Source organism: Schistocerca serialis, chromosome 3 (assembly GCF_023864345.2).
Source record: "Schistocerca serialis cubense isolate TAMUIC-IGC-003099 chromosome 3, iqSchSeri2.2, whole genome shotgun sequence".
NCBI classification, from domain to species: Eukaryota; Metazoa; Arthropoda; class Insecta; order Orthoptera; family Acrididae; genus Schistocerca; species Schistocerca serialis.
Window position 1 is genome coordinate 101,083,889 of NC_064640.1, and position 26,753 is coordinate 101,110,641.

Sequence of the window (26,753 nt, forward strand, 5' to 3'; positions counted from 1 at the left end):
ACTACTGAGATCTATATATGTGCGTATCGCTCTCCTGTGGTCACCTGTGTCGATGGAGAATTTGTTCTTATTGGATTACACTGTGTCTTATCATAATTTTGACAGGTTGTGATGAAAATAATATTATTATAAAGTCTTATACAATCTCTGACATGTTTAATTTACTTCGTGGTCATATTCAGTATGAGGCAGTGTGTTAAGCTGTTACGATTTTCAGTGTATACTTTGTAGTCTTGTATTTGGTGAGTTGCTGAAGAAGGATGGAGAGCAATTCATATGTTGATTAAATAGCATCTAAATCACTTTGGGGGAGGATGTGGGGGGGGGGGGGGGGGGGGTTAAAATTCATAGAGCCAGACCAAAGGTGAGTACAGTAAGCAGACTGAGAAGAATGTAGGCTGCAGTAGTTATTTAGAGATGAAGAGGCTTGCACAGGATAGAGCAGCATGGAGAGCTGCATCAAATCAGACTTAAGACAACAACAACAACAACAACAACAACAACAAAGAACTGTTCACATAAACAGAATATAGACTTCTTTACCTGTTCCATCCATCCTGATGTTAGTTTTATACAGTTTCCTCAACTCTATAGGTGATATCCTTGTCCATTATTAACATTTGTAAAATGAGGTAACTCTAGATACTGTGTGTTTACTATTACTGTTCTCAGTATTATTTTAATTCTGAGATTGTAATTTTGTTTCATTGAACCAGATGCCCAATTCAATAAAAATTAAACAAATAAGGAATAAAATATGGAAATGTTACGGATTCTGCAGAATTTATTAAGAAAAATGTGCAGAATATAAACAGGTGGCCACAATGACTACGGTTTTTTTTTAAGCATACCTTTTCAACTAGATTTTAACTTGAGTTTATGTGAGAAAATGCCAAATGTTTCTGACTTACTTCAGAGATCCGCATGTAGATTCCTCTGTTGTTCTGACCAATGTCAAAATAGAAATTCTTATTCTCAACCCGCATGTGCCTTCCTTCTGGGAGTTCTCCTTTGAATCCTCCATCATCAGTTCCAAATTCTTCCAGAAGATCTGTTAATGCATCTCTAAATTCAATCATTCCCTGTGCTGGTATAGCTATCTGAGAACGTGGACCACCTCGGGTGATTGTTTGAGACACCTGGAAATTAATTATAAATTTGAGATTCACATAATTTTATGCTTTTAAAATTCACATTAAATGAATAGGAGACTACAACCTTGCCCCACTTCTTCCTTTCTTCTTCTCTCTAGAATAATTTTCAGTCATTTCAGATAGAAATTGTTTAAATTTCAGCTGAATTAACAAGTGATGTGAACAGTAGTTTAATGACTTTAAGAAGGTATCCCTGCATCAACAAACAATTGTTCGGACTTCTTTATCTGGTTGTATGTATGATGCACCAACGTCTCACAGAAACAAACAATTTTTACAAGTGATTTGCCATAGCAGTAATAGTTCACCTTTTATCCATCAGGAACTCAAATGGGAATCTCTGGAGGTAAGGTGACATTCATTTTGAGGAACACTATTGAGAAAATTTAACAAACTGGCATTTGAAGCTGACTGCAGAAAGATTCTGTTGCCTCCAACATACATCGCGCATAAGGACCCCGAAGATAAGATACGAGAAATTAGGGCTCATGCAGAGGCATATAGTTGATTTTCCCTCATTCTGTCTGTGAGTGGAACAGGAAAGGAAATGACTAGTAGTGGTATGGGGTACCCTCCGCCACGTGCTGTATGGTCGATTGCAGAGTATAGATATAGAAGTAGATGTAACTACAGAGCCTTCACTTTTAACATCAGTTTGAAATAGCTGTCTCTCAAAGAAGGTACACTGTCACATAGCAAACACAGCACAATTCAAGATTAATTTAGCACCAGATTATCAGATATGACAGAAGGGACTGTTTGCTGAAAGCCGGAATACATAAATATGCCTATCACCAGATTTCCTCGCACACCATCAGCAAACATACATCCTCCACTTCTGACATAATACAGGAAGAAATAACTAAAGGAATGAGTAGTGCATAACTGGTTTATGACATTGAGACTGACCACACACAGTGTACAACCAGTATAATACGTGAATACATCTTCGTTTATGAGGGACTGTTGCTAAGGACGTTCTTTTTTCATTTTTTTACAAATGTTTTGAATTGATGGAGCCTTGTTTGATCAAAACCTTGGTTAGTGTCTCCATCTGAAGAATTTTTAAGATACTGAAAGATTTAAACAACAGCTGACTGTAGTAATATTGGGAGGTGTTTGTGTTGTCTAGGCTGCAAACTGGTCGAGATGAATGAAAACATTTTTAATTGGCTAAAGTTTAACAAACATAAAATGTCTTAATTAATACTTTCAGATGTTATTTAAGACAGTATCACACTTACTTTAAAGTGTACCTGCATAAACGGGCCAAGGTAATAGCATACTCATTGTCGTGCTATCAGTAACTTTCTTTAGTAAATTGGGAACACTGTACTGTATCATGTACTGCAAATGGAAAAAAAAACACATGGAAGGTTATGGTTAAATTTCCTGTTGATGAGAAGGTCATTAGAGACAGGACACAAGCTCAGACTGAGAAAGAATACAGAAAGAAATTTGCTGTGCCCCTTCACAGGAGCCATATCAACATTCACCTTAAATCATTTAGGGAGATCACGGAACACTAAAATCTGGATGAGCAAATGAAGATTTGAACCACTGTTCTCCTGAATACAACTTGAGTGTTTTACCACAGCACCACCTCATTCAGTCACTACATATGCAATGATGTGATGGTGAAAGGAAACTCTGAAATTGAAGGTAAGGAAAAAATAGTACACATGGGAAAAGAAACTTGTTTATTCTGTTGCCTACAATTCCTACATGGGATTTTTCTTTTCTTCCTATTTTACTGTCTCATTCTACTCCAAACAAAATTTCATCCATGGAAATCATTCCTGCACTGAGACCACTATATTCCAGAATATCTGGAACTTGTAAACGAACATGAAGGTGGCCACAAAGCAGTAAATGGCATAATGAAACCAAGCTCCCAGATTCCTTAGTAAAATGAGGGTGTTAAAACGTAACACAACTACAGGTCTGCACCTCACTACATTTTTTTACTGATCTTCTAACTCAAAAATTTTCTTAGTTTCTTATTTCTCCCTGGAGCTTTCATCCATCAGCTGCCTGGAACTAACTACCTTTATGTTCCAAAAGAGGAAGCCATAGCATTCATACTTTAGACAAATTTCTCTTAGCTCAGTACTGTTAAAATGCTCCAAACTGGTTAGCTGTGATTTGTCTTCAGTAGCTTAGTCCTATTTCTAAGAGACTTTAAGCTTTTTAATATACAATGGGGAGACTCTAAATTTGCACTGATGTACGAGAGGAACATACACTGATGGGAAAAAATTGCAACACCAAGAAAAAAAAAAGCAGATTAATGAAATTTTGGGAGTAAATTAGTCTAGGTAATGTATTTAAGTGATTAATACTGCAAGGTCACAGGTTAATGTAAATGCGAGACACACCATTCCAAATGTGAAAAGCTGGAACATTAATAATAGGTGTAGCTATCAGGATGTTGAATACAAGCACGCAAATGTGTATGCATTGTGTTGTACAGGTGTCAGATGACAGTTTATGGGATGGAGTTTCAAGCCTGTTGCACTGGGTTGTCAATACAGGGATGGTTAATGCTGGTTGTGCATGACACTGGAGTTGTCTGATATGTCCCATACGAGCTCCAACTGAGACAGACTGGTGATCAAGCAGGCCAAGGCACCATGTCAACATTCTGTAGAGCATGTAGGATTACAAAAGCAGTACGTGTACAAGTGTTATCATGTTAGAAAACACCCCTGGAATACTGTTCATGAATGGCAGCAAAACAGGTCAAATCACCAGATAGATGCACAAATTTGCAGTCAGGGTGTGTGGGATAACCATGAGAGAACTCTTGCTGTTGCATGAAATCGCGCTCCTGACCATAACTCTACGTGTAGGTCCAGTGTTGGTTGCGGGACCTCAACTGGCCTCCTAACCAACACACAACCATCACTGGCATCGAGGCAGAACCAACTTTCATCAGAAAACACAACAGACCTCCACCCTGCCCTCCAATGAGCTCTTGCTTGACACCACTGAAGTCGAAAATGGCAGTGGCTTGGGATTAGCGGAATGCATGCTACAGGGCATCTGGCTCATAGCCATCTTTGAAGTGACTGATTTGTAACAGTTTGCTGTGTCACTGTGGTGTCACCTGCTGTTCATATAGCTGCTACAGATGCAGTACTATGCACCAGAGCCATACAGAGAACATGATCATCATCCCTCTCTGTAGTAGACACGTGGCTGTCTGGAGGGCAGTCTTCTTGTGACTGTATTTTCACGTGACCACCGCTGCCAACAGTCATGTACAGTGGCTACATTCCTGCCAAGTCTTTCTGCAGTATTGCAGAAGGAACATCCAGCTTCTCGTAGTTCTATTACACAACCTCATTCAAATGCAGTCAGGTGTTGTTAAAGGTGTCTTTGCCACCTCAAAGGCATTCTTGATTAACATCGACTTACCATGTCCAATCAACCCGATTTGCATGCTAATAGTGGCGCTACTAGTGCCAGTCTTATGCAACTGGCACAAAATCTGAAGAGAGATTACCTTTCAGATGTAGAAACAGTCCTACCAACTTTTGTTTTTGTCTCACAACTCTTTCTTGGGGTTGCAAATCCCCCTCTTCAGATCAGTGTATAAAGAGATACATCTTCATGTGACATTACACTGGAAATATTAGTTATCAAGCGAAGTAGTGGCTCTGAGCACTATGGGACTTAACATCAAGCGGAGTAGTATAATACCCCACCTGAGGCCTGCAAAGCCTAATATACATCTTACATAATTTGGTGTTTTTCCCATAATTAATATGCGGTTCTCTGCATATGAACTCTCCCTTACCAGAATGAGATTTTCACTCTGCAGCGGAGAGTGCGCTGATATGAAACTTCCTGGCAGATTAAAACTGTGTGCCCAACCGAGACTCGAACTCGGGACCTTTGCCTTTCGCGGGCAAGTGCTCTACCAACTGAGCTACCGAAGCACGACTCACGCCCGGTACTCACAGCTTTACTTCTGCCAGTACCTCATCTCCTACCTTCCAAACTTTACAGAAGCTCTCCTGCGAACCTTGCAGAACTAGCACACCTGAAAGAAAGGATATTGCGGAGACATGGCTTAGCCACACCCTGGGGGATGTTCCCAGAATGAGATTTTCACTCTGCAGCGGAGTGTGCGCTGATATGAAACTTCCTGGCAGATTTAATCTGCCCAACTATGGCGCCCCCTCCCCCCACCTCTCTCTCTCTCTCTCTCTCTCTCTCTCTCTCTCTCTCTCTCTCTCTCTCTCTCCCCCCCCCCCTCTTTCCCTCCCCCCGCCACCCATTTCTCGTGTCTTGGGACTTCAGCTGTGGTAGGCCTCCCGCAATAGGAGGCAGGCAGGCTCCATCTCTTCTGCATGAGTGACATCATGAAGCGTGACTCCGCTTCCTATGCTACTGTGGTGACTGGGATTTCATGGTGCGCCTGTGCTGACTGCCTTCATTCTACATCACGCAGCCCGTTTTCCCCTCCACCACTGTCACTGGCGAAGGGGGCAGCAGGCTCCTCATCACTTCCGTACTACTTGCTGGTGACTGCTAGCCACACGCTGCAGCAGCCGTTGGGCGATGAAATGGACATCAGTGCTGTCACTGGTGTTTTCTTGATTCATAATATCAGTGCTTTGTGGGATCACTGTTTCTTTCCTTACTATGCATTTTTTTGTGCCTAGTGTTTTTATATATGCATGTTGTTTTCCAAGCCCCTAGAAGGGAGAAGTGATATATCTTAACTTGTTATGCATGTGATTTCAGACTGTGCATGTCCATGCAGTTCACAGGTCCACTTATAGAGGCCACTTGGGTCGGCCTCCTAGTGCGTTCCGGTGAGTCACCAAAAAATCGATATTTTTAAGTGATCACAAATGAGTGCTTGGCATATTCTGTAACCTGTGTTACTACCCTGCCCCCACCCCCGACATAGTCTGCAAACAGATATCCCAACACACCCCCAATCTTCCCACCACACCAAGAACCAGCTACAAAGGAGTGCCTCCTTCATAATTGAATACCATCCCAGAACAACTGAACTACATCCCTCGTCAAGGGTTTGATTACCTATCATCATGCCCTGAAATAAGGGATATCATACCCAAGATCCTACCCACCCCTCCTAAACTGGTGTTCTAACATTCTAGTCCATCCCTACACCACTCCCAATTCCAACCCCTCGCCACAGGGATCATATCCATTGGGAAAACCTAGGTGCAAGGCCTGCCCATTCCACCTACCCCACGCTTCCTATTTCAATCCCGTCACAGGCTGAGCCACCTGTGAAAGAAGCAATGTCATATACCAGCTCTGCTGCAATCATTACACAGCTTGTTACATTTATATGACTAGCAACCAGCTATCCATTAGGATGAATGGCCACTGCAAAACTGAGGGCAAGAGCAAAGTAGACCATCCTGTGGCACAACATGCAGTTGAGCATAACATGCTCGATTTCAATGGCTTCTTCACAACCTGAGTGATCGGGATATTCCCCTCCACCTCCAGCATTTCTGAACTGTGCAGACGGAAGTGACCCTTACAATACATTCTCTGCTCCCAGAATTAACCTGGCCTCAATTTTGGGTAACCTACGGCCACCACATCCTCCATGCAACAGTTATGCCCCCTCTCTCCTATCGCCTCCTCCCTATATACGCCCAACACCTCACTGTGTGCCATACTCTGCCAACGCTCCCACCTGTCTTTCCCCTTCCCTGCTCCTCTCTTTTTCCACTCTACCAGCCCCCCCCCCCTCCCCCCCAATCTCTCTGCCCCACAGTCTTCATGCCTATGTCTATTCCCTGCACATTTTAACAGACAGTGCTCTTCTTTTCCCCCACCTGCGTATTTCCTGGACGTTTTAACAGACAGTGTTCTTCCCCCCCCCCCCCCCCCCCCTCCCCACTATCCCTTCACTTTCCCCACCCCCTACAGATTGCTGCTTTCGTTCCAAGTGACAGCTGCATTCTGGTCTGAACTCCCAGTGATGGCAATTGTGTGCATGACGATGACGATTATGTTTTGGTTATGATTGGTTTGTGGGGCACTCAACACCATGGTTATGAGTGCCTGTATGAATTCCCAATCTTTTCACTGTCCAGTCTCACCATATTCCCAAATGATGAAACAATAAGGACTACACAAACACCCAATCCCCGGTCGGTCACTTGCATACTTCTGAAGAGGAAGACACGTGGAAACGGGAACCTTAAAAAACTGAATGTCTGCTAAATAAGTACTTTTTGAAATCAAACCAATATTTTTTGCTCTTTAGTTTTAGTCAGTGTTATCAAGTTTTACATTATTCACCAAATTTCATTCAGAATTAGATGATAAAATCATCACTATAAAACAAAATGAAACATGTCAATCAATAAATGTACACAAAACTGTCCAACATTAACAACAGTTATCAGGTGTGTGGAACTTACAGTACACATACTTACCCTTAAAAACCGTCCACGAGAATTTTCCTTAAGATCTAGGTAGTATCGTCTGTTATCTTTTATCATCATTTCTGACTTTAATTTTCCATCTTCTGGTACATTTTCTGGGTTTGGAGGGCCTAAAGATGCATAATAGTCACTAAATGTTGATAAATGATCTCTAAATTCCGCTGCTGTTGAAAGGGCCAAATATATCTGACTCCGTCTTCCATCTGCACCAATCTAGAACACAAATTACATGTAATAAGCTATTTTATACTGCAAATTTTCTTGTTTACTACTGCAAATAATCAATATAATTTAATATTTTGTTGATACAGACTGACTCTCGTCACTGAATGTAATGGTTCAACGCAAACAAAATGAGAAACAGAGTTCTATTTCTCTCTCTTGTGGTTTCCAATGTTTCCAAGACCGGGCCCCTAGACAGTTCAAAATTCTAAACACAGTCTTTCTTTTCTTCTCTCACACAGTACAAAAACAATTTTACATAAAATAATAAAACAAAGAAAGAAGTTATCAAAACCTGTTTAATGAATAAAACAAAAATTTCTAGCAATGGATGTTCTTTGTGGGGACAGAAACACATTTATTCAATAGTGGTGGTGGTGGTGGTGACAACATGAACTAAAACACAAGGTCAATATTGCTTACATATCCTACACAAAATCACAAACAATTTTAGATAATAAAGAGTGTGTTGTGATGAAAACAGAGTTAGAAGACATAGAAGTATTTGCAAGGCAAATTTCAACGTATTCTCAGAATGATTTCCTTCTAATTCCATGGCATGTATCAATGGATCATGCAATGCTATGGATACCCCTCATTAGAACTACATCCAGTGGGGACGATGCCTGGGCGTTCTTAAGGGGCACTGGACAGCCTTTCATTAGTGCTGCCTGTTCAAATCAAAGAAGCAACATCCTTTTGTGTGAGTGCTCCCGTCTGGGCACATACCTTTCGGTGGACACAGTATTGGATCAAGGTGTTAATTTTGGTGTGACGAGGAGGTCAGTTAGCTCTGGCAGTGACGGCATGGGGGTTGCTCTGCAGGCATCACAATCACCTTCAGATCCAGCATCAGTTTCGCATCTGAGGGATTTCTGCAACAGTGGTGCAACCTCCAGCATCCAACCAGTGACGATGGGATTTAGGTCCTTTCATCTCCTCCATGCTTGCTGCTGGAGGTCCTTCAGACTTTCGAACCAGCATATGTTTGATCACCTTGAAGTAAATCCTCTTTACTGAGGATGTATCCTAGATAGGTGATTGAAGGTTGAAAAAAAATTAACATTCAGAAGAATTGCACTTGAAGTCCTTTTCAGAAAGAGCAGAGAAATCCCAAAGCAAATACTGTAGATGTTCCTCATTTGTACAATGTGTAAATGGGACATCATCAAGACAGATGGTGCACTGGAGAATAGTGTTGAACCTGATTCATACCTACATATATCAAGAGAAAGAGAAGAGATTACTTGTAACTTCAAATTACTTAGAAGTCAGACAGATACAATAACGCACATCATATCTTTAACAGCTGGGGAGGGAGGACATTCCATGTGTAAACCTCACAAACGAACAAGATAGAGTACAGTATTAAAAGAAAAAAAAATATTATTTGGTCCTGCTTTAGAGAAATTAGTTACTGTACTGTAATTTGGCACTTTGCACTGTACAAACAATAAAGATACAGCATTAAAGAGAAAGTACATTATATTGAACTTTATCTTGCATTAAGGAAATCAGATAATTTTGCTTGTTTCACTTTTTGTGCATTAAGCGTATACACTTCATTTTGTAAATTTATTAATTTTTTACTGCAGCTTTTCACACTGATGTAATGCCTGCACAAATTGATTGCACTTAGCACTTCACTTGGTTTAAGTGTTTCAAGATTCAAATCATCATCTCCATCTTCATCACTGTCACTTGAAGTTGGTCCACGCCCTCAATCATCACCACATTGCTGATGCACATCAGCAATAATCTCCTCATCCTGTAGTTTTGCGTACACACACTGTCATCATCAGAGGCAGTCTCTTCCAGTAAGGCACCAGCTTTACGGAAACTGTTGTTTATTGTGGACGATGATGCCAGCTGCCAGACAGTGGAAATAAATTTCATGACTAATAGTAAATTAATGGAGAGATTTTAATTTCCTGCATCAGTCAGTGCTATCAAATACTGAACAAGTTTTTTTTTTTTTTCCTATAATGCACTTCGAAATATGCAATAATGCTCAAATCAAGTGGCTGTAGAACACTGGCACAATTTGGAGGGAAAAACTGCACTCAAACATTTTCCAAAACTACTTGGGGTGGATGTGCTGTAGGCAGATCCATAAGAAGAAGAATTCTCTCTCACTTTTTCTTAATGTCCAGTTTTTTTAACCACTGTCCCATTAAAATCATAGCCATGCAAGAATTTCTATTGCATTCATAATCTGTAGGTTTCATCTTTGCACCTTTGAAACACCTCGGATTCTTAGATTTTCTAATCAAAAGTGGAGAAAGTTTGTCAGATCCATCTGCATTCATGGACAAGATGAACTGTTACGCGAATTTTACTTTTCTTCCCTCCATGGCATGAGTAACTCTACTCAGCTGATGTTTTTCTAGAAACCGGACTGTAGAACACACCAGTCTCATCACAGTCATACATGCTTTGAGGTAAGATACCTGGTAGAATCTCATCAATCCAGTGTTGCACCATGACATTATCCACAGCTTTCGATTCACCAGAGATTTTTCTTACTGTGATTCCATAACGATCTTTAAATCCTTGTAACCATCCTGATGAAGCCTTGAAATCAACAGTGATGTTCACATTTCTACCTAAAGCTATCATCTTTGCTTTCAGATTGTTGCCAATGTTCAGTAGAGCTGCAGCCAGTTTTTGCTCGAACCATGTAAAAAGTGCCTTTCCCAAATCTACATAACTCCCTTCTTGCTGACGACTGCATTTTGCACCCAGTTTTAAAAACGTGTTCAAAATACTGTTTCTTTTGCTGATGAGTGTACATTCCTAAGTTTAAAGCAATTTCAAATTTTGTTTTGTGTGGATTAGCATCCACTTTTAGTATGAATTTTACTTTCTGACCTGGTGTGCACCTTTCCTTTTTCTGTTCTCCATGGCTGATCGAAAGCGATTGAATGATAGAATCACTTTTATCTTCTCAATTGTTACCACAAAAGAAATTCTCGTATTGAAAACAACAGCATCAAGAGTGTATTTATTTCCATGCCGCCTGCTCTGACTAACGTTGTCTTTGTCCCTTGTCTCCACAGCACCAGCACCAATTGCTCACTGTACTTGTATACACCAACAATTTTAAGGACTGTACCACAGGGCTTTTTTTTCAAACAACAATGCTCTTTACAAATATGCAAAACTCAATTTCTTTCTCTGGAATTTGCTACATATAACACTGAATTACGTAAAAATGCATCACATATATATAATGTTTAATTAACACATTTTTAAATTACATTCTGCCACGACTGACAAAACTCTACACATAAATCAGAATTATGCAAAACAGAGTTGCGTATAAATCAGGTTCAACTGTATCTGTTCTCAACTGTTCGGAAAAAAAGGGTCTCTAATGAGTCCAATTGGCAATTTATTATACTGGTAAAGGCCAAAAGGCATATTTAATACCAAGATTTTCTTTGACTCCTTAGTCAACAGAAGCTGGGGAAAAAACCTCTGTCACATCAAACTTCAAAAAGAATAGGCCAACAGCTTATTTGGAAGAATGTTTGTACAGCTGGGGTAAGGGGTATGTACCCACTTCTTCTTGGGCACTGACATTAAGTTTAAAGTCAACCAGACAGGTGTCACTACGCTTACATACAACCATTATGGAAAAAAACCCACTGACTACAAAGAACAGGTTAAAGCACTTGCTATTTTTCCAACCTGTTTAATTACATTTTCGATTCATTATGAATAGCCAATAGAATGGTGGACTCCAGAAAAACACAGCACTATAGAAAGTTTTAAAATAATGTCCTTGAAAATTTAAGACTGTTTCTACAGCAGGCTTACACAATGGCACAAACTGGGAACATAAAGTGTCAGTTTCTGTACACGGCACTGAAGGCTGGATATTATTAACTGTATATTGAAGAGAAAACTAAAAGCTGAACATGCATCAAGCCAAAACATTTTCTACAGGCAGATCAGTGAGCATGTGAAAAGGCAATGGCCTGGTCATCTGTTTACACATCTCACAGAGCTTTGTTTGCATTATAAAAGGAACTTCATGTTGCCCGTAAGCCCACAATCTGGAATGCACACTGTCCAAAGGTCGACAATACTAAAGTATATTGATTGATTGATCACAGAGACAGAAGCACCTGTATCAAGTAAGAATATAATGGATAGATTCCTAATTTTCTGATAACAGTATTTTTCATGCAACCCCTGCATGATCACTTTCTGAAATAATGTTGATCTGCATCACAGACACATCTCCTATCAGACTAACATACTTCTGCAGTGTATCCCTTACAAAAACACTTTCGGCACTCACAAGGGAACCTCCCCATTGCACCCCCCTCAGATTTAGTTATAAGTTGGCACATTGGATAGGCCTTGAAAAACTGAACACAGATCAATCGAGAAAACAGGAAGAAGTTGTGTGGAAGAATGAAAAAATAAGCGAAATATACAAACTGAGTAGTCCATGGGCAACATAGGCAACATAAAGGAGGATCCGAGCTCAGGAGCGTCGTGGTCCCGTGGTTAGCGTGAGCTGCTGCGGAGCGAGTGGTCTTCCCTCGAGCGAAAAGTTTACTCATCTTATTTTTGCAAAGTTATGATCTATCCGTTTGTTCATTGACGTCTCTGTTCATTGTAATAAGTTTAGTGTCTGTGTGTTGCGACCGCACCGCAAAACCGTGCGATTAGTAGATGAAAGGACGTGCCTCTCCAATAGGAACCGAAAACATTTGATCGCAACATCATAGGCCATCCGATTCCTCCACAGGAAAACACGTCTATACGACACGTGACGGCATGTGCGTCACATGACAGGAATATGTTGTCGACCCACCTAACTTGCACACTTGGCGAATGGGTAAAAAGATTCTTCTACCTTGCCCGATTTAGGTTTTCTTGTGGATGTGATAATCACTTCCAAAAAAGTGATGAAAACATAAGAGTGTGTCACATTAACTGCAACAAATGAATGCAACAGTTTCACAGTCGCACAGTTTTCTCTGTGCTCTGTCAAAACATATGTTTTTAATGTTTTCAAATTTTTCCGTGTGTAGACCGTCAAATCCTGCATATGTCCAAGCAAATCTGAACATGTCCTGGAATTTTGGAGAGCGAAGCTGATTATGTGTGAGTGCCTGAACTCTGACAATTGTCTGAAAATAAAAAACTAAACTTTTCACTTGAGGGAAGACTTGAACCAAGGACCTCTCGTTCCGCAGCTGCTCACGCTAACCATGGGACCACGACGCTCCTGAGCTCGGATCCTCGCCTATGTTGCCCATGGACTAGTCAGTTTGTATATTTTGCTTATTTTTTCATAGTTCCACACAACTTCTTCCTGTTTTCTCGATTGGTCTGTGTTCAGTTTTTCAAGGCCTATCCACTGTGCCAACTTATAACTAAATCTGAGGGGGGTGCGATGGGGAGGTTCCCTTGTCAGCATCACAACAAGGGTAAACCCAATGTGGATGTAAGGTGAAACACTCAGGCAAACTAAGCAGTACCCATATGTGACATCTCTGAAACTCAAGAAATCGAGTAGAACGGAGCGGGCAGGCTGTCACTGGGAGAGACATGTTTAATACATTACAAAAGTTCCACAGCATTTTGTCAATCGTCATTAGGGCCATCATAGACACTTCAAAAGCATAAACTACATGCAACACCTCTGCTAACACAGATCTGACTGACTTAAGGTCGGTGGGCGTACATCTGTGTTGGTGGTGAGACGAATTACAATGTCCCTAATTAAACATTCCACATATGATATCCCACAAGCACACATAATATTAGACTTCCTACTCAATCCCTGAACATCTGCAGTCCATGAAGAACATCTTTCATAGTCTGATTTATGATGTTGCAAAAAATTCTAATTGACCAGGTTGACATCCGAATGCTCTTGGGCATTGTTGAATTGCTGGAAAATTGAGCTAGTTCAATCTTTCACCAAAACCCAGTGTTGATTAAGGTGGCTTTGTCACAAGTCCAAAAATTATTCACACTATCCTATTGAATTGGAATCTTCTTTGTCATCAATTTTTCAAAGTCTAGTGGCCACAGGTCAACTCTCACTTGTGTTCAGTAGCTAATGTGTTCCATTCCACAGCTAAATGAAGTACTGACGGTGACTCTGCATAACAGTTGCTATATCTGGATATTATTTGGACAGCCTCTTTATCTCCCAGTACCTGCTGCAGCCTACATCCTTCTGAATCTGTTTAGTGTATTCCTCTCTTGGTCTCCCTCTACGATTTTTACTCACCACACCGCCCTTCAATACTAAATTGGTGATCCCTTGATGCCTCAGAACGTGTCCTACCAACTGATCCCTTCTTCTAGTCAAGTTGTGCCACAAATTTGTCTTCTCCCCAATACTATTCAGTACCCCCTCATTAGTTATATGATCTACCCATCTAATCTTCAGCATTATTCTGTAGCACCACATTTCGAAAGCTTCTATTCTCTTCTTGTCCAAACTAGTTATCGTCCATGTTTCACTTCCATACATGGCTATACTCCATACAAATACTTTCAGAAACGACTTCCTGGCACTTAAATCAATACTCGATGTTAACAAATTTCTCTTCTTCAGAAACGCTTTCCTTGCCATTGCCAGTCTACATTTTATATCCTCTCTACTTCGACCAGCATCAGTTATTTTGCTCCCCAAATAGTAAAACTCCTTTACTACTTTAAGTGTCTCATTTCCTAATCTAATTCCCTCAGCATCACCTGACTTAATTCGACTACATTCCATTATCCTCGTTTTGCTTTTGTTGATGTTCATCTTATACCCTCCTTTCATGACACTGTCCATTCTGTTCAACTGCTCTTCCAAGTCCTTTGCTGTCTCTGACAGAATTACAATGTCATAACCTCAAAGTTTTTATTTCTTCTCCATGAATTTTAATACCTACTCCGAATTTTTCTTTTGTTTCCTTCACTGCTTGCTCAATATACAGATTGAATAACATTGGGGAGAGGCTACAACCCTGTCTCACTCCCTTCCCAATCACTGCTTCCCTTTCGTGCCCCTCAACTCTTATAACTGCCATCTGGTTTCTGTACAAACTGTAAACAGCCTTTCGCTCCCTGTATTTTACCCCTGCCACCTTCAGAATTTGAAAGAGAGTATTCCAGACAACATTGTCAAAAGCTTTCTCTAATCTACAAATGCTAGAAACATAGGTTTGCCTTTCCTTAATCTAGCTTCTAAGATAAGTCATAGGGTCAGTATTGCCTCACGTGTTCCAACATTTCTACAGAATCCAAACTGATCTTCCCCGAGGTCGGCTTCTACCAGTTTTTCCATTCGTCTGTAAAGAATTCGAATTAGTATTTTGCATCCGTGACTTATTAAATTGATAGTTCAGTAATTTTCACATCTTTCAGCACCTGCTTTCTTTGGGATTGGAATTATTATATTCTTCTTGAAGTCTGAGGGTATTTCGCCTGTTTCGTACATCTTGCTCACTAGATGGTAGAGTTGTGTCAGGACTGGCTCTCCCAAGGCCGTCAGTAGTTCTAATGGAATGTTGTCTACTCCCGGGGCCTTGTTTCGACTCAGGTCTTTCAGTGCTCTGTCAAACTCTTCACGCAGTATCGTATCTCCCATTTCATCTTCATCTACATCCTCTTCCATTTCCATAATATCGTCCTCAAGTACATCGCCCTTGTATAGACCCTCTATATACTCCTTCCACCTTTCTGCTTTCCTTTCTTTGCTTAGAACTGGGTTTCCATCTGAGCTCTTGATATTCATACAAGTGTTTCTCTTTTCTCCAAAGATCTCTTTAATTTTCCTGTAGGCAGTATCTATCTTACCCCTAGTGAGATAAGCCTCTATATCCTTACATTTGTCCTCTAGCCATGCCTGCTTAGCCATTTTGCACTTCCTGTCGATCTCATTTTTGAGACGTTTGTATTTCTTTTGCCTGCTTCATTTACTGCATTTTTATATTTTCTCCTTTCGTCAATTAAATTCAATATTTCTTCTGTCACCCAAGGATTTCTATTAGCCCTCGTCTTTTTACCTACTTGATCCTCCGCGGCCTTCGCTACTTCATCCCTCAAAGCTACCCATTCTTCTTCTACAGTATTTCTTTCCCCCATTCTTGTCAATTGTTCCCTTATGCTCTCCCTGAAACTCTGTACAACCTCTGGTTTAGTCAGTTTATCCAGATCCCATCTCCTTAAATTCCCACCTTTTTGCATTTTCTTCAGTTTTAATCTACAGTTCATAACCAATAGATTGTGGTCAGAATCCACATCTGCCCCTGGAAATGTCTTACAATTTAAAACCTGGTTCCTAAATCTCTGTCTTACCATTATATAATCTATCTGAAACCTGTCAGTATCTCCAGGCTTCTTCCATGTATACAACCTCCTTTTATGATTCTTGAACGAAGTGTTAGCTATGACTAAGTTGTGCTCTGTGCAAAATTCTATCAGGCGGCTTCCTCTTTCATTTCTTAGCCCCAATCCATATTCACCTACTACATTTCCTTCTGTCCCTTTTCCTACTACCGAATTCCAGTCACCCATGACTATTAAATTTTCGTCTCCCTTCACTATCTGAATAATTTCTTTTATTTCATCATACATTTCTTCTATTTCTTCATCATTTGCAGAGCTAGTTGGCATATAAACTTGCACTACTGTGGTAGGCATGGGCTTCGTGTCTATCTTGGCCACAATAATGCGTTCACTATGCTGTTTGTAGTAGCTTACCCGCACTCCTATTTTTTTATTCATTATTAAACCGACTCCTGCATTACCCCTATTTGATTTTGTATTTATAACCCTGTATTCGCCTGACCAAAATTCTTGTTCCTCCTGCCAGCGAACTTCACTAATTCCTACTATATCTAACTTTAACCTATCCATTTCCCTTTTTAAATTTTCTAACCTACCTGCTCGATTAAGGGATCTGACATTCCACGCTCCGATCCGTACAATGCCAGTTTTCTTTCTCCTGATAACGACGTCCTCCTCAGTAGTCCCCACCCGGAGATCCGAATGGGGGACTATTTTACCTCCGGAATATTTTACCCAAGAGGACGACATCATCATTTAACCATACAGTAAAGCTTCAGGCCCTCGGGAAAAATTACGGCTGTAGTTTCCCCTTGCTTTCAGCCGTTCGCAGTACCAGTACAGCAAGGCCATTTTGGTTAGTGTTACAAGGCCAAATCAGTCAATCATCCAGACTGCTGCCCCTGCAACTACTGAAAAGGCTGCTGCCCCTCTTCAGGAACCACACGTTTGCCTGGCCTCCCAACAGACACCCCTCCATTGTAGTTGCACCAAAGGTACGGCCATCTGTATCGCTGAGGCTTGCAAGCTTCTCCACCGACGGCAAGGTCCATGGTTCTTGGGGGGGAGGGGGGGGGGGTGTAGAATATAACGTTACATAAATAATCAAATTGAGCAAAACATACCTGAATAAACTTTTACTGGCAGGTCAGAATGTTGCAATGGTAGAACCACATAAACTTTTTCACCACACAATACAGTTCAGAACTCTTACATGCATAATACATGGTCTGCTGAAGACTGGTATGCTCCCTCTGGGGTTTAGAAATTAAAATGCAATGTATGCCACAAATTCTACATTGGTCAAATTGGAATGATGTATTTAGCGAGCATTGTTAACCAAAAAATTCACTCTGCATTTCCTGAACACCTGAAGACTACAGGGCACCGGCCACTCACATTTTATGATCTTTGCATTTTATATTGTGCTCATAAAGACAAAACGCCTGATTTGTTGGAAGAGTCACAAATCATTAAATGTACATGTGCGGTCAAAACAAACAATTGATGAACTATCTGCTAACTACTAGGAACTAAAGCTATTATGATTCGATGAAGTCAGTTTTTTTTTTTTTTATTTTTTTTTTACATAATTTGGTTAGGCTCTTCTAACGGGTTTCTATTTCAGTTTATCAATCGCTGCTCCCCAACTGATTCATTCTTAGACATTATACTTTTCAAGTTAAGTGGGCACTTACTGTTTTAGGAAACCGTTTTATCCTTGTTTACAGGATGACACACATCTTTGTTGGTTACCGTATGGTTTTATTTAGATGCATCTGTTGTCACTATTTCATCTATTTGGAGGACTTCTATGTTTCCTTTTATGTGTGACTATGATTCAATTAATTGTGATCTCTACAGCGACTCAACTAATTTTAGATATTTTCTGTGGTGGTGGTGGTGGTGGTTAGTGTTTAACGTCCCGTCGACAACGAGGTCATTAGAGACGGAGCTCAAGCTCGGGTTAGGGAAGGATTGGGAAGGAAATCGGCCGTGCCCTTTCAAAGGAACCATCCCGGCATTTGCCTGAAACGATTTAGGGAAATCACGGAAAACCTAAATCAGGATGGCCGGAGACGGGATTGAACCGTCGTCCTCCCGAATGCGAGTCCAGTGTGCTAACCACTGCGCCACCTCGCTCGGTAGATGTTTTCTGTAAGGATTAAATATACCATCATACAGCTGCTTTGAGTACCAACAATGTGTGTCCTCTGCAGTCACTGAATGCAGGCCTCATTCCATTGCTTGCCTGTGTGTCTGCTTGATGCTCCTGCCATGGAGTTGCGGCGGCACCTCTGTGTATTCTGTTTAAAGGTGCATACTTCTTTGTGAATGTTGTCCTACTACTGCACTATTCTGACCAACTGGTATGTCTTTATTATGTTTCATTCAGTTTGATTATTTATTCAATATTCTATCCCACCATTACACGATATTACATTAGTTGTTTTTGATCAGGCCTCTGTGGGTTCATCCGATTTGGTGCGCACTTAAGTCTAGCATAGAGCCATTTTATGGCTTTTAAAATGTTTTAGAAGGAAAATTTTAAGGTAAGAAGCAATTCCTTATTCACATTTAGAATCGTGAATGCTAGTACCATACCTAATTTTTACTTTGTTTGTTATCCCTATAGATAAGTATGAAGATACCCCACGAAGGTGAAACATGTTAATAAAGGAATAAATTGCAACTATAAATGCACATTGTGAGCTATAAAATGAGAAAACAAGAACGAAAGCCACTCTAGTGCCAGCTGAATAGGACTCAGAAATATTTGTTAGTTTGAAGTTTGTTCACTCTCAATGCCAAGGCCACATTAACAGCTGTTGTTTAGTTGCTTAAAACCTCTTGTTTGCAGTACATCACATTGCTGTTTTGTGTTTAATGTCCGACTTCTGAGTTCAGATGTTCTTCATTAAAGGTAAATGAATAAGACGAACACACCAGGCAATACTGATCCCTATGACTTCTCTTCGAAGATAGATTAAGGAAAGGCAAACACGCATTTATAAACTAAAAGGAAGCTTTTGACAGTGTTGATGGCTGCACTCTCTTTCAACTTCTGAAGGTAACAGGAGTGAAATACAGGGAGCAGAAGGCTATGTACAACTTGTACAGAATCAGATGGCAGTTATGAGAGTCAACAGGCATGAAACGGAAACAATGGTTGAGGAGGGAGTGAGGCAGTGTTGTACCCTATCCCCAATGTTATTCAATCAGTACATTGAGAAAGCAGTAAAGGAAACCAAAGAAAATTTTGCAGAAGGGATTCAAGTTCTGGGAGAAGAAATACAAACTTTGAGGTTTGCTGATGACATTGTAATTCTGTCAGAGACTGCAGAGGACTTGAAAGTGCAGTTGGATAGAATGGACAGGGTACTGAAAGGACAATACAAGATGAATATCAACAAAATCAAAACAAGGGTAATGGAATGCAACTGAATTAAATTAGACGATGCTGAGTGAATCACATTAGGAAATGAAGTACTAAAAATAATAGATGAGTTTTGCTATTTGGCCATCAAGATAGCTGATGATGGTCAAAGTATAGAGGATATAAAATGCAGACTGGTAATCACGAGAAAAACATTTCATAAGAAGAGAAATTTTTTAACATCGAATATGTATTTAAGTTTTAGGAAGTCTTCTCTGAAGGTATTTGTATGGAGTGGAGCCATGAATGGAAGTGAAACATGACGATAAACAGTTTGGACCAAACGAGAATAGAAGCTCTTGAAACGTGGCACTACAGAAAAATGCTGAAGATCAGATGGATAGAGCATGTAACTTAAGCGGAGGTACTGAACAAAATGGGTAGAAGAGAAATTTGTGGCACTATCTGACTGAAAGAAGGATCTTTGATAGGATATATTCTGAAACATCAAGCGACCACCAGTTTAGTATTGGATGAAATAGGATGCAGTAGTTATTCAGAGATAAAGATGCTTGCACAGGGTAGAGTAGCATGGAGAGCTGCATCAATCCAGTCTTTGGACTAAACACGACAATGACAAATGTGTTGTCATTTTTTCTGTTGTAGGCCTATGTTTCAATAGTTTGATACTGAGGTTACTGCTAAAATGTCTTCATGCATCTCTTTTGTAAAAAACACATCCAGATGTTTCGAAGGTAGAAAAATATGACTTTTATAGAAGGTACTTCAATGAAAATTATGATTATAGATTTGGATATTCTCAAATCAATGTCTGCAGTACTTCTAAAGAACCACTGCAAAAGATAAGAAGTCCACATCTGAACGAAAATGCAAAGCAAACTGTTGACACCAAAAAGATCATTCATGTTTGTCATGCTCAGAAGTTGTACAATAATAAGAAGGCAATAAAAACTCTTTATTGTAATGACTCTTTTGTTGGAGCACTTGTATTTGACTATATGCAAAATCTTCCCTTACCAAAACTGTCTGCTCAGGAAGTGTTCTATCTGATGAAACTATGGTTATTACTATTCTGCTTACGTGAATTGAAAAAAGATTCTGCAGATTTCTATGTTCATCCAAAAGGAGAAGCTAACTTTGAACCTGACAAAGTATATAGCATACTGTGGCTGAAAATAAACAACATGGACCCTGAAATTAAACAACTTCACATTTTCAATGATGCCTGCAGAGGTCAAATCCCCAACACCACTTCTGTGCACTTTCTCCTTGCATTGGTTGTTACTGGGTGATTTAGAAAGATTGCAACGGCACTCCTTTCTTCAACTTGATCGCAGTTTTGAGACTGCATAAAAGAAAATCTGACAACTAGATATAATTTACACACCATAACAATATACTGATTTGATTCAATCCTCAAGGAAGACAGGATACTGTGCTAATCAAATCTCTGCTTAAACTACCTGGATTTCAAGAACTGTGTAACACTTATATCGATTAGAAGTAGGTTTATATTATGTAACTGTGTATCTGCAATTATGAAGTGTGTACTCTGTGTTATTTAAACTCCTTCATCTGTGGCAAGAAAATTAGAGTTTTGTAATGTATATATGAAAAAAGCAAAAGGATATGCTAAAATGATAAATTATTATAATATGTGTATGTTCAAAAAATAAAATGTTTATTGAAAGCTGATTCGTGTTTAGGGCACTTGTATTTGTAACATGTAAAAGCAACAAAAGTGGAATGGCGCGATGTAAAAGGTGGTTTTGGTGGCCGAACTGAGCAACTCCTTTGTGTGAACGGAACACTGTATGTAGCTAGCCGTAGCACGTTACACTTTGACAGTACTAAGAGAGGCAACTGGAAGCTGCTTTATAAAGGATTTGCCTCGGATGTGGATCTGGCTATTATTTGGTATTCTTGGCATAAAGGACTGGCTCTAATATGCTGAAAATCCGACACCAAGAAGAGATCTTATAGAGCATTTGAACATCAAGAGCCGCGGGCCATTTAGCCACCATGTCACTTGTCACCAATCTTCGCCACCGCTTCACTAACTTCATGCATTCAGTAATGTACACACATCAAAAAAAGTTTTGCATCACCCCGGTTCCCAGAACTTCTGCAGATAGACGTTGACTGAGAAATATTGAATCACAGACACAGTCCCTTTGACTGTTCAGAGATGTCACTAAACCCACCCAAACATGTAAACAACCATGCATGAGCAGCACCTATTAGACGAACGGGGTCTGACAACCGATCAGTTCCAGTCATTCCACCAGGAAGGAGGAACATGGCTCGTGTTGTCTGTAGTTCAACCACGCCTAGATAGTCAATACCGCAGTTTTGATTGCGCCCGCATTGTTACTTTGTGCCAGGAAGGGCTCTCAGCAAGGAAAATGTCCAGGCGTCTCGGTATGAACCAAAGTGATGTTGCGCAGTTTGATTGCGCCCGCATTGTTACTTTGTGCCAGGAAGGGCTCTCAGCAAGGAAAATGTCCAGGCGTCTCGGTATGAACCAAAGTGATGTTGTTCGGGCATGGAGGAGATACAGAGAGACAGGAACTGTCTATGACATGCCTCGCTCAGGCCGCTCAAGGGCTACTACTGAAGTGGATGACCACTACCTATGGATTATGGCTCAGAGGAACCCTGACAGCAATGCCACCATGTTGAATAATGATTTTCATGCAGCCACAGGATGTTGTGTTACAACTCAAACTGTGCGCAATAGGCTGCATGATGCGCAACTTCACTCCCGACGTTCATGGCGAGGTCCATCTTTGCAACCACGACATTATGCAGCACAGTACCGATGGGCCCAACAACATGCCAAATGGACCGCTCAGGATTGGCATCACGTTCTCTTCACCAATCAGTGTCGCATACGCCTTCAACCAGACAATCGTTGGAGATGTGTTTAGAGGCAACTTGGTCAGGCCGAACGCCTCACACACACTGTCCAGCGAGTGCAGCAAGGTGGAGGATCCCGGGTGTTTTAGGGTAGCATTATGTGGGGCCGACGTACACTGCTGGTGGCCATGGAAGGAGCCATAATGGCTGTACTATACGTGAATGCCATCCTCCGACCAATAGTGCAACCATATCGGCAGCATATTGGTGAGGCATTTGTCTTCATGGACATCAATTCGCGGTTCCATCGTGCACATCTTGTGAGTGACTTCCTTCAGGATAATGACATTGCTCGACTAGAGTGGCCAGCACGTTCTCCAGACATGAACCCTATTGAACATGCCTGGGATAGATTGAAAAGAGCTGTTTATGGACGACGTAACCCATCAACAACTCTGAGGGATCTACACTGAATCGCCATTGAGGAGTGGGACAATCTGGACCAATGGTGCTTTGATGAACTTGTGGATAGTACGCCACGATGAATACAGGCATGCATCAATGCAAGAGGATGTGCTACTGGGTATTAGAGGTACCGGTGTGTACAGCAATCTGGACCACCACCTCTGAAGGTCTTGCTGTATGGTGGTACAACATGCAATGTGTGGTTTTCATGAGCAATAAAAAGGGTGAAAATGATGTTTATGTTGATCTCTATTCCAATTTTCTGTACAGGTTCCGGAACTCTCGGAACCGAGATGATGCAAAACTTTTTTTGATGTGTGTATGTGGGCATGAACCAGTTAATTTGTGTGTCATTTTAATAATAATCACAAAACATAAATTTGTGCCCGAAACCATATTTTCTGTCCTGATCACGTACCTATGCAGGGTCCTCACCTAAGTGATGCTAAAACTGAGTATCCTGATTTAAATGAACAAGTCTTGCATTCAAGTTTTAAAAGTAATTTTTTGTATAATGTAAAAGAAGTAGTAAAAGTTAAAGCAAAAACCATGAAAGTGGTTTTTGCTAAAGTATCCTTAGTTTATTACAAAATATAGTTTTGTAGGATTACAGTACAAGATTGTGTAATTATTATTGTCCAGAATACCTGCTTCACATGTGATAAAAAGGCAAATACGTTATGTTCATTTTCAAAAATAATATGGTTTTGATTTCTATCATGAATGGTTCCTTTTTTAAGTTAATTAAGCCCAGTGTTGTATTTTATTGTCTAGCAAAGTAAATTATGAACTACTCCAAATGAAGTGAATGATTAGCATTTTGAATTAGTGTTTTCTACTGTAATAATCAAAGAGTGTTGACTAGTGAAACTATACTGGTTTATGGGTCCCCATTATATTCTCCACCTACTAGGAAAAAATGAATTATTACTCTTGCTAAGGAAAGCTGGTATATGTAGAGGAGCTTAAACAGTTTATTTAATCTGTTAGTCATCTTTATTTGTGCTATTCATGTCAGTCAAGATAGGAGCCCTTTATGTCCAAAATTAGTTCTGCTCTTCATGCAGTAACATTGCAGTATTTGATTAAGTAATGCTCTTGAGTGTAGCTGTTATTAGTAAGAGCGTGGTGCAAATTTACTTCCTATAAGTTACTGGTGTGTGCATTATTGGTAACTGCTGCTACACACAGTTCAGAGTGCACTGTGTCACTTTGTATCCTGTTTGCTATTTAAAGGGAAATCTCAACGAAAGTACATAAAGTCTGGGAACACTTTCAATTATTTATTGCACAAGAACCAAACATTGTACAGATATCATACATATGTCATTTTGAAGAGAAACCCTGAAAGTTTTTTTTTTTTTTTTTTTTTTTTTTTGTCCTTACCGGGCTTAGATATGGGTATGACAGTGAATCATGCCAGCATCTGGGAAACGTGCCCTCTGCCCAGGTGTGATTTACGTATAAAGCGGAGACCGCTTGACCGCAACACAAAGGTGCTGCAACATCTGAATGTGAAAATCTTCTGCCCCTGGGACGGAGGAACAGGATGAAGTGAGACCATGATCTAGCTCCCTCACAGTAATGGCGGCATTGTAGCTCTCATGATTCTGAGAAGAGAAGGGTATAGCTCGAGCCTCCTCTGCTTGTTTCTGATGGAGGAAGGCAGGGTGATAGTGGGAGGAGCTCTAAGTCTCTGGAAACTGGTGGCCAAAGGTGTTGGAGATAGCAATAGGCTCCACGGTGACATTGCCTGCTACTGTCAGGCCGGAAATTTGAGTATGGATCTTGGTCTCAGAGAACTGTCAGAGACTGGCCCACACGACAAAAGAGGGAGTGGAACTGTAAAAATAACTTGTGAATGAAATACAGCTAGCTTTTTCAGTATCCCAAAAAACGCGACAACACTGTGCACACAACTGTTCATAATTAATGCAGTTTGCAATCGTAGGATGACGGTTAAAAACATGGAGAGCATGTACCCACATGTGAATTGTGTCACGGCATGCCTCTGTCCACTAACAGACTGATACACAGTGCGGTAAAGAGGAAGTGCAAGGAATGGTATGTTCTGCAGTGGTAAGGATAATATTTGTAAGATATTCTACCTGGTCATCACAACTGGGGAGATGATGTTTATCGAAGGTTCCCAGGGAGGAGTAAATCCTCCAGTGGCCTTAATAAGCTGCCATTATGGTGTGCACGTAGGTGCATCAAACAGAGAGCACACAGGAAATGGTCACTTGAATATGTGTCAGACAGAACGGACCACTCGAGACGATGGGCAAGCTGGGCAGTGCAGAAGGATAGGTCCAAATAGGAACAGGTGTGCATGAAGTCTGAAAGGAATGTGGGTGCTCCTGTGTTAAGGCAAAAGTTGATCGAGAAGGTTAGCCAAAAGGGCACCTCTCCAGTTCTGGGGGAACCCCAAAGGGGTTGGTGCACATTAATGCCACTGAGCAGTAGAAAAGGGTGAGGTAGCTGCCCAATAATGCTGGAGGAAGTCTGCCCTGTGACATTGAATGACGGTGGGATGTGAACGGTACAAAGGGAAAAGACTGAGAGAGGAAGGAAAAGATGAACTGCAGCAGCTTGAAGACAGGTAGTCAGGGAGATGGGTTGACTATGATCATCATCCCATATGAACAGCACGACTCGCCCACGAGATGGAACGCCATCCTCGGGGAGAAAGTCGAAACGTGCAGGGAAGAAACACGAGAGCCAAAAGCAAGTGTGAGGATGCAATTATATTTCCTGAAGGCAGATAACAAGTGGACACTGCAATCCTAAGAGCAGCTGTAAACCCTCTCTGCTGGATCAAAGGCCGCAAATGTTTGATTGCTGGAGAATCATGATGAGAAAAAAAACAGGGCACAGAGGCAGGAGGATACACTCCATGAGGTCTACAGAGGTGTCAGCATTCTTCTGTCAGCCTGCGGAGTCCAGGACAGAAAAACGGTTGGTGGTGCGCATCGGCGACATGGAGGTCAGCCAGGCGAGGGTATCATGTGGCAAGACCGTCGAAGAGGATCTTTGAGTCGGCAAAGGAGAAGACCGTTTGCCTCTCTTTGACTTCTTTGAGCCTTTCCGATTGGCAGAGGAAGACTCAGGTGTTGGTTGGCTGGAGGGACGTAGGAAGCCTTCAGTGGAGTATTCCTTCTGTCCTTTTCAGCATGCCGGTTGTGTAGCTGGTAACATCACCACATGAGGCGAAAGTTTGGTGACTTGTTGCACAGCTGGAGGAGGAGACGGGGACGCTACCATGATGCTGAGTGATTTCACAACCCCGCTACTAAATTTGAGGTCGCATGCCTGCATGGCCATGTCCTCCATGGAAAGAGGTGTAGCAAGAACAGTAATGTAGATGCCAGATGGTAGACTGCAGGGTTTCTGACTAGCCAACAACTTGCGAGTGACTGGGTAAGGCACTTTTTCCTTCACCCAGATCTCCTGCACAGCCCGCTCATTGAGGTACACAGGACAATCGCGAAACAAGGCGGCATGGTCACCACTGCAGTTGATGCAGCAGGGAGAAGGAGGTGGACAATTGCCCTTGTGAGCATCCCTAGCACAGGTTACACATTTGGCTGGGTGTCGACAGGACTCTTAAGTGTGGTTGTAACAATGGTACTCATAGCAGCGCATCGGGTTCAAAATATACTGCCTGACTGTGATAACTTTGTAACCTGCTTTGATCTTTGACAGAAGAACCTTCTATCAAAAGTGAGAAAGAAGTGTGTGTGTGTGTGTGTGTGTGTGTGTGTGTGTGTGTGTGTGTGTGTGCGCGTGAGGGGGGGGGGGGGGCACTAAGGAGGCATCTAATTTTTTCATCACCCAATGGACTGCAACGACACACTAATCACAGAGGTATGTTTGGATTTCTGCCTCAGT

General features: G+C 41.1%; 1 protein-coding gene across 4 annotated transcripts in view; it reads right to left on the bottom strand.

Moving 5' to 3' along the window:
* Nucleotides 1–26,753, bottom strand: part of LOC126469768 (transcriptional activator protein Pur-beta) — a 345,938-nt gene that overhangs the window by 24,730 nt on the left and 294,455 nt on the right. For all 4 annotated transcript variants that reach the window (XM_050096991.1, XM_050096993.1, XM_050096990.1 and 1 more), the window contains 2 exons: nucleotides 7,595–7,816; nucleotides 912–1,139 (listed from right to left, as the gene is read on the bottom strand). In XM_050096991.1, coding sequence (XP_049952948.1) covers nucleotides 912–1,139; nucleotides 7,595–7,816 — 450 coding nt within the window. The remainder of the gene's footprint in view (nucleotides 1–911; nucleotides 1,140–7,594; nucleotides 7,817–26,753) is intronic.